Genomic DNA, 9,250 nt, shown 5'->3' on the forward strand with positions numbered 1-9,250 from the left:
CATCAAACCATTTAAGATATTGAAAGAGGAACATCTAAGGAAGGAATGTTCTTCTTGTGCTGTATATGTAACAGTCTAAAATATTGAAAAAAAAAGAATTTTATAAAGCAAAATAACCGATATTTAACTATTCACGGTATAGTTCGGCAGCTTTAACTCTAACTTTAAAGCGTTAATTCATGGCTTTACCTAACTTTTTCACTTAATTTTTTTTTTGTACAGAATTTTGAAACATTTAAGATATTGAAAAGAGGAGCTTCACGAAGTAAGATAAATGGAACTTAACTGTTCATGGTTGAATTTGGTGGACTTCTCTCTAACTTTAACAGCCTTAATTCATGGCTTAAAGTTCCCTTTTTTCTTTTCACATAATCTTCTTTTTCAGCAATTTCACCATTTAAAATTTTGAAAAAAGGAGCTTCACGAAGCAAGATAAATGAAACTCATATATTCATGGTCAAATTTTCGAAGCGACAAATCATCCAAATTAATTTTCTTTTTAAAGTGCCAATGGCACTGAAAACGAAATTTGATTGTTTGAATTGGTTAACTGGAAATTTACACGACCGTACATAAGTTAAAAAATTCAGAAAAATGATCTTACATTTACGTAAAACGTTGCAACATTTAAAATAGCACCAAACAAATTAAGAAAGTATAGCTTTCCTTTAATGTAAAGGATTTCTGTTGAATTTTATTATGGGCGGCAGGGTGATTAGGGGAAGAAGGGTGGGTTCGGGAGGTAAGATGGGGCTAGGGAGGTAAGGTAGGGCTAGGTAGGTAAGGGTGGGATAGGGAGGTAAGGGTGGGCAGGGGGTAAGGTGGGATTGGGAGGAATGAAAAGGGGGAGGGAGAGTATGTGTATCAACGAGTAAGAGAGATTGGATTTGTTAATATATGGTAATTAGATACGTGGACTTTCGCGCGAATAGAAACCCTCATAGGTTTTCCCCAGCGCTAAAATGTTGTATTTTATTTATTTATTTGTGAATGTTGAAATAAAAACTTAAACTTGAAAAAACGTGAACTTTAAAGATGTAGTTGTATTTGGGATTCAACAGATTGTTCATGTTTGGATTTATAGGGTCAAAAGTGATTGTCAAATTTAAGTGACAAATTTTTCTTGTTTATTTTCACGTTCAACGTGGCAGCACTGACCAAATGGGACACCGCCGTACAAACTTCCTCTGAAGCACTGTTTCTTGGATCGATTTGTGGATGACGTAATTTCTGTGTGGGATCATGGAGAGGGGTCACTTAACACCCACCTTCTTGACATATCTAAACACTTAAGACTCCTCACCTTCATTTCACCTAAAAACTATAGATAATCACAAACTGCCGTTTTAGGTGTTTTGATGCTCAAAAAGTCTAAGCCTTCAGTTTTCGATTTGTAGAAGGCCTGCACATTAAGAGAAATATTTTAATTTTTCTACCGACCTTCCTCCTTGTGAAAAGAAGAGGAGTGGTTAAATCCTTAGTTTTATTTTGCAAAATCCAATCTTCGCTAATTATGGCTTTCTCCTCTGTGAGACACCTGTCTGACAATTAACATAAACAGATTTTTTAACGACTTCAATCTACTATCCCGTTTACTTAGCTGTTGTTTCTTTTCTGTTAGCTCTGCTATGGCTGGATATTCTGTGATTTTGTTGATAACCCTAATAGACAAAAGGTTACAAAAATGAAAAAAAATGAATGTACACCAACATGGGCGCCCATAGGTGGAATTTTAGGGGGGGAGGCTTCTCGTACATACTTCATAATTTAAAAAATGCCGAAAGAAAAATCTTTGAAAATAATGGTTTTAGATATGGGTGGTTTTAAGATGGGCCCAGGGTTCAAGGTTCAATCGGGTTTAATTAAAAAAAGGAAATAACTAAACGTAAAGTACACTGCGCTGTGACAAAACTCACGTTGAGACCCATTTGGTGTTTTTAGATGGGTACTTTCAACGGTAGCATAAGGCTGGAAACAACCTCTTCATATATAGGTTAATATATGTTCGTTTTAAGTTTAATGCTGCTCTTTACTTTCATTTGGAAGAGCTTGTTTTTTCATTTTATTTTTATTTATTTAAGGAGACAGACAAAACACTGAATATGGGGACTTTTTATAGAATCCAAAAATAAACTAGCCAGGATTGGACGTAGAGGAGCACCCATTGGTAAACGGAAGACCTGTTGATAAAATCCTCCTCTAAAACCGAAATAAAATGAATACTTGTTGACCAACAAGACCAATTTCATAATGACTTCGATGTCCATGTTTGCCAAAGTTACATCTTGTATGAATTCTGAATCAAGACGGAGGAAGATTTTGTAGATGTTTTCCAGAGGAAATGTCTGCAATTTGTTTTGAGCACTCGTCTAACTGACTGAATTTCAAGCAGTAAGCTGCACGAAAACAGGGGTTCTGTCCTGCTTTCTAGGACTATAGTGAGCGTAAGTGTTTGTTAGGGGATTTTAATTTTGCTCAAGTAATAGGGAATAAATGACTCCTCCGGAGTCATTTATTATTCTTTTAGAAAGGGAGGCTAGAAACAGTCATTTTGATATACTTTAAGGAAATATCAGGATGTATCAAGATCCTCCAGGGTCATTGCTGGCTCATATGGCGTTGAATTGGCGTTTCGTTTGTGTTTTTTGTTTCAGAGACAATTAGGAAGGTTGTGGCCCAAAGTTGCTGCGGCAGGGATCGAACCCTGGGTCCACTATTGCCAAACAGAGCATCAATCCATGGGGATACAACAGGGTTAAGGAAATATCAGAGAGAGGTGATATTATTCTATAAAATAAAAGAAATTAATTCCTGGGTTTTATATTTATCTTATAGATTTATTATTCTTATAGCAAGGGAGGCTAGAATAAGGCTAGAAGGGTAGCATATTATAAAGACTAGCATAAAGCCTCATAAATAGGATAATGTTTTTTATTTCAATTTTGTTTGTTTAAAATTGCACATCTAGGGCTGTTGCATGCGTGAGAGAAGGCTGTCTCTCTCTCAGCCATAGCCTATATTTTACCTTGATGTCCTTTGTACTGTGAAGAAATATCCTTTAAGGAAATTATGTTTTTTTTATATCATTCCATAAAATAAAGGGAATTTATCCCCGGGTTTTATATTTATTTCATAGATCTCTTATTCTTGTAGCAAGGGAGGATGAGCTAATTCAGGCTAGATATACCCAAGATATGGAGCAAGCCTACCAACAGCACTCCGACGCTGAAGCTTATCAGAATGACACTGGCTCACACGATCAGATGAGTGCCGAAGAGGAGAACAACATGAGTGACTCGAATTATGAGGAGACCACTGAAGTAATGGAATTGAAACCTGTTGTTGAAGGTTGTAACTTTTGTCTATTAATTTATTTAAATTGGTGCACAACCAGAAGCATATTGAGTAACAGAGAGGGGTGCATAAAACTCAGAAGGATGGTGCTAAAATCAACTAGCGGGCGGGGGCTTGTATCTTGTCGTTTTTAAACTGGGGAATGTTTTGACCGCTTGTATGATTGTCAAAATCACCAATTGTAGACATCTGGTCAACCTTAAAATTAGTCCTAGCCCAGTGGTTAGCACACTTGACTTGAAATCTTGAGATCAGAGGTTCGATTCCTGGTGTCGCCGGTTATTTGGTTTGAAATGGGGGTCAATGGTGTGACTCTAAGCTCAGCTAGAGTCGACCCATCTCTAAACGGATACCTGGAAAAAATTGTGGAAAATACGGGAAGCGTCGGATGAATTGCCCTCAACCACGCATTCCACTCCCGGCCGAAGGTAGTGAATCAAGATATCGGTACCTGCACACCGCAGACCATTGGTCAGCATATGAAAAAGTTTTTTTTTTATTAGTGACGTCTGTGCTATTTAAGACCGTATCATTACTATACTATGCTGACCAATCACAAGCTTGTGCTGATTTAAATTAGTTGAGTAGATTTTCATGGATGTGGGATGAGAGTGCCAAATATTGCGCCTTTTTGCCACCCATCTAGGGCCAAAGGAAAAGGAGGTCGAATCGTCCCCGAATCGGGTTGGAAGAGGTCACAAGGAAAATTTTTAATGAAATTATAACTATATGGAAAGTAATAAAAAGTGAAGTTTTAAATATATTGAAGTGGAGTAGGAGCACGCGTAGCTTTGCTGGCCTCAGGTGGTTTGGTGCCGCAGTTAGTTATAAGTAGTACTGAAAACCAGTTTTGAACCCTATTGCATATATCGATAGATTAATATATGCAAGTGGGCACTAATAAGCTTCTCTTGGAGGAACTCTAATATCATTATTTTCAAATTTATTACCATCAGTATCAAATTCAGGTCGGGCTCTCTCATTTTTTGTTGTTAAACAGGGGGATTAACAAGAAAAAACTTGCAGATGCTCAAACTATTCTTGTGAGGGACATTGGCAAATAATCAAAACTAGGCCAACCTTTTTTAAAGTAATGTATTCGGTGCTATTTAACAGTTCACCACGACTGTTCTGAAGTATCTGACATTAAGCAACAACATAGATTTGGTTGACAGACGTTGCTGTGATGATGAAAATGTCGTTGACAATAATTTTGCTGTTATACTGAGATTTATCCCCCCCCCCCTGTAAAATCAACTTAAAAATTGTGTATGATTACAAAAGTCTGTTACATTATTTATGTATTTTGTCTCAACCAGCTAAAGTTCACGCAACATAACAGATTTGGTTATAACATATTTTGAAATAGCTATCAATCTGATCATGGTAACGAACTGTATGTAATTAGGGATGGATTCGGCCCAATACTAACCGGAACTCTAAAAAAAGGAATTTTGATAACCAATAATACATCATTATTCAAACTGTATTTTGAACAGTAGGCTGTACGAAAAATGCAGTTCAATCCCACTTTCTAGGGCTATAATGAAAGAAAGGTGAGATGGCTAGGCCAAGTTCTGCGGATGAAGGATGACAGATTGCCGAAGATTGTCCTTTTCGGTCAAACTTCTAGGGTTACACTGAAAGCAGTTACCCTCTTCATGGGTGGGTGGGTGTCATAAATGAAGATCTGAAGGAAGTGGGACCTTCCTGAGAGGGTGTAAAGAGGGAGATTTTGAATAGATTGGGCTGGAGGAGGAGCATACGTAGCTGTGTTGGCCTCATGCGTTTTGGTGCTGCGGTGAGTTATTATTAGTAGTAGTAATAATAATACATCAGCAGAATTTGCTTTTTTGCTGATTCCAAGTATATAAAAGTTATTAAGTCTAATATTACCCGTCAAAATCGATGCGCCCGACAACACTTGCATGATTTTCGAAAAGAGGGAAACATCCTCCAAAAGTCGAGGGATCTTGATGAAAATCACATCGTTAGATTCAGCATATCAGAAAACCCTTCTGCTGATGTTTCAAGCTCCTATCTTCAAAAATGTGGAATTTTTGGAATTTTTTTTCCAGAAGAAATATCATGGATGTGTGTTTATTTGTTGTTGTTTTTTCCCAGAGGTGATCGTATCGAGACAGTTGTTCTATAAAGATCGGGAAAGGTCTCATTCAAACGGAATGAAAAGTTCTACTGCCCTTTTTAAGTGAAAGAAAATATTTGAGGACAACTATCTACCCTCCTACGCCCTTTTTCCTCAAATGTCATCCAGTAAAAATTTGAGATAGCCATTTTGTTCAACAGAGATGGAAGGTCCATTAAACTATCCGTTTTGGGGATGACATGAGCCCCACAGCTCCGGGAAAAGGGCCATAAGTTATGAAATCTGCCCACTGTTTACCTATAATATTTTAATTTCGAAAGATATAGTAATTTTTTCGGGGGAGGGGAAGGATTTCCCACACGAGAATTGTCCGAGAGGAAGATTTTCTTGGGGGGGGGGGGAATTTGCTAGAATTCATCTTCGGAATTCTTTTTATTTGTCTTACTTTCTCTTTGGTGACAAAACTTTACATATAGAGATGCTCTAGGAAAAATTGTCTGGGAGATTTATCCACGGTTGGTGGTGTATATCCCGGCATTATTTAAAAACGAACAGAAATTGTACAGACCACTGTTTGAGACAAAAACAGTTGTACAACCTACTGTTTGAGATACGGTCAGTCTGTCAGGTACCCAAAACCATACTTTGGCAATTTATCTGGAAAACATCTATAATTTCTGATCGTTTTTAGATAATGCCGGGATATACACCAACCCTGTGGATAAATCCCCGCTGACTATTTTTCCTGGTACATCTCCATATGTAAAATTTTGTTGTTTTTTGAAGCGCCCCCGCTTCTGAACCATACCTAACCACTGTCATCACTCTAACTTGCATTATTTCAATCTTGATTTGCAGACTTATCTTATTATTCTTACAAACTTTTCTGCTATGAAAAGACACCATGGGCCTTGGCTATTTTACTTTTAACATCTCCACCGCACCCACCGTCTTTACAGCACATTCTCAAAATGAATGAAGTGTCTCATTTATCAGTATACAAGGGTATTGCGAACATTGTACCGAAGATCGAGATTTGGCAAAAGGGAGGAGAGGGGGATCCACAATAAAGAAGCTTCTTTCATTCATTCATTTATCCGAAAAATCGTATTAAGTTTTTTTTTCTTTTTTTTCGAGGAGTTCAACGCCCTAATGTTAGATATTGGCCCTAATTTTAGCCTGAGAAATTTTGCATAATTTTAGAAAATAGGGGGAAACACCCTTTAAAATTCATAGAATCTTAACGAAAACCACATCATCAGATTCAGCGTATCATAGAACCTTAATGTAGAAGTTTCAAACTCCTATCTACAAAAATGTGGAATTTTGTATTTTTTCCCACAAGACAGATCACGGATGCGTGTTTATTTATTTATTTTTTTTCCCAGGGGGGATCATATCGACCCAGTGTTCCTAGAATGTCGCGAGAGGGCTCATTCTAACGGAAATTAAAAGTTTTAGTGCCCTTTTTAAGTAACCAAAAAATTGGAGGGCACCTAGGCCCCCTCCCACGCTCATTGTTTTCTCAAAGTCACCCAATCAAAATTCTGAGATAGCCATTTTGTTCAGCATAGTAAAAAAACCAAAAAACTATTTCTTTGGGGACGACTTAATCCCCCACAGTCCCCGTGGGAGGGGCTGCAAGTTACCAACTTTGACCAGTGTTTACACATATTAACGGTTATTGGGAAGTTTACATACACTTTGAGGGTGATTTTTTGGTTGAGGGGGTTGAGCGGAGAGGTTTATGCGGGGTGAAATTTCCATGGAGGAATTTTTAAAGGGGGAAGAGAGTTTTCATGAGTGAGGATTTTTTAGGATTTTTTTTAAAGAGCAATTAAAAAAATAAATATGAAAAAGTTTCTTCAACTGAAAGTATGGAGCAGCATTAAAACTTAAAACGAACAGAAATTTTTACGAATATGAGGGGTTCACCTCCTTTTAATTCCTTGCTCTTTACACCGAAGTATTTGGTTATTTCAACTATTTATTCTACGGCCTTTCTGATTCAGGGGTCATTCTTAAGGAATTGGGACAAAATTTAAGTCTTAGTGTAAAGAGCGAGGTATTGACGAGAGAGCGAACCAGCTCATATATGTAATAAAAACATACGAATTTGGAAGTTCATTACGTAAGTTATATACTTTTTTATTAATAAATACGCTCGTAAAATTAAAAGTTCTAGTTGCCTTTTTAAGTAACCAAAAACTTGGAGGGTAACTAGGCCTACTCCCCCGCTCCTTTTTATCAAAATCGTCTGATCAAAACTATGAGAAAGCCATTTAGCCAAAAAATAAATTAATATGCAAACTTCGTTTTAATTATTCATGCGCGGAGAGCCAAAATCAAAACATGCAATAATTCAAAAACATTCAGAAATTAAGTAAAAAAAAAACTATTTTTTTTAACTCAAAGTAGGGAGCGGCATCAAAACTTAAAACGAACAAAAATTACTCTGTATATGAAAGGAGATGTTCCCTCCTCAACGTTTCGCTCTTTACGCTAAAATTTTTTACTGATTTAAAAAAAACAGTTGAGAGAAAGAGTCAAATTTTAGCGTAAAGAGCGGGGCGTTGAGGAGGGAACAGCCCCTTTCATATACGGAGTTATTTCTGTTCGTTTTAAGTTTTAATGTCACTCCTTACTTTCAGTTAAGAAAACAATTTTTTTTTATATTTAATCAGGAATAAAGACAAAATTTTTGAATCACCGTTTCTGTTTTTATTTGTTTTTATTCTTATTATTCTGAAGCTTTTGTAGTTTTTCCTGTTTTTATTTTAAATTTAATGAATCTTTTGTTGCTTTGGTAGTGTATTTAGTCTGGAATCATGTATTTTCATATTTTTGTTTTTTTTTTCTTGTGTAGTATAAGAATCAGTATATAAACTAAGTTTTGGCACTTGATTTGAAAGCAAGAGCCAATATAAGGGGAATCCCCAAAAGTTGTTTCGTGAGTCACTTATGCTTAAATACTTGTCAGTACGGCGTAATTTTGCGTGATTTTGATTAGTTAAAAAAAAGTGTCACTGATAAGAATCAGAGTACAAACTAAGTTAGGGCACTTAATTAACTAGTCTTTTACAAATAGTACTTGGGATCACATGGGTATCTGTGTATTTTTAAGCAACATCCAACAGAAGGGGAATCCCCAAAAGTTGTGTCTGAATCAACATCCCCTTCATAATGCTACACTAAGTTGCCATCTACATTTTATTGAAACTTGACATATTCAGCTGAAATAGTTCCATTTAAAGAAAAAAATGGTTATGTTGTTAACTAGGAAATGAAACATTTACTTTAATACTGATTGAAATTTTTCTTTTTAGCTGGAACTGAATGAATTATCGCTTCAACTGAATTGATTGGTTATCTTTTCGTATTTTTACTAACAAAGGAAACATGAAGGTCTGATCTTTTTTGTAAATAGCCAAAAAGTAATAAGTTTTGGATAAAAATAAGTTCTGTTTTTGATATTATTTATCAATTATAATAATATCATTTTGATATTATTTTCTCTGTCGGTTTATTGAGTTTTAGTTGATGTTATAGAGCTATTTAAGTAAACTGTTTTATAATCACCTATTTTGTGCCTTCTTGTAGAAAATGTGAGTACTAATTGGAATGTGTTATCTTGACGAGGATTAGGTTCGATTGAAATCCTTCCCCGAAATGTGAAGATGACCTTTGAGAATGGCAATATTTCAGGAAAGATTAGAGAAAAAAAAATGCAATGTCTTAAAAAAAGGCATCATATTAATCATGTGCTTTATCAAGACAAATTCTTATGTT

At 36.0% G+C, this 9,250-nt stretch overlaps 1 protein-coding gene across 1 annotated transcript in view; it reads left to right on the forward strand.

Moving 5' to 3' along the window:
* LOC136041578 (uncharacterized) overlaps positions 1-9,043 on the forward strand; it is a 46,639-nt gene extending 37,596 nt beyond the window's left edge. The window contains exons 6-7 of the mRNA XM_065726270.1: positions 3,154-3,348; positions 8,788-9,043. Coding sequence (XP_065582342.1) covers positions 3,154-3,348; positions 8,788-8,801 — 209 coding nt within the window. The 3' untranslated portion in view covers positions 8,802-9,043. The remainder of the gene's footprint in view (positions 1-3,153; positions 3,349-8,787) is intronic.
* Positions 9,044-9,250: the final 207 nt, after the last annotated feature.

Source organism: Artemia franciscana, unplaced genomic scaffold (genome assembly GCF_032884065.1).
Source record: "Artemia franciscana unplaced genomic scaffold, ASM3288406v1 PGA_scaffold_30, whole genome shotgun sequence".
In the NCBI taxonomy this organism is placed as follows: domain Eukaryota; kingdom Metazoa; phylum Arthropoda; class Branchiopoda; order Anostraca; family Artemiidae; genus Artemia; species Artemia franciscana.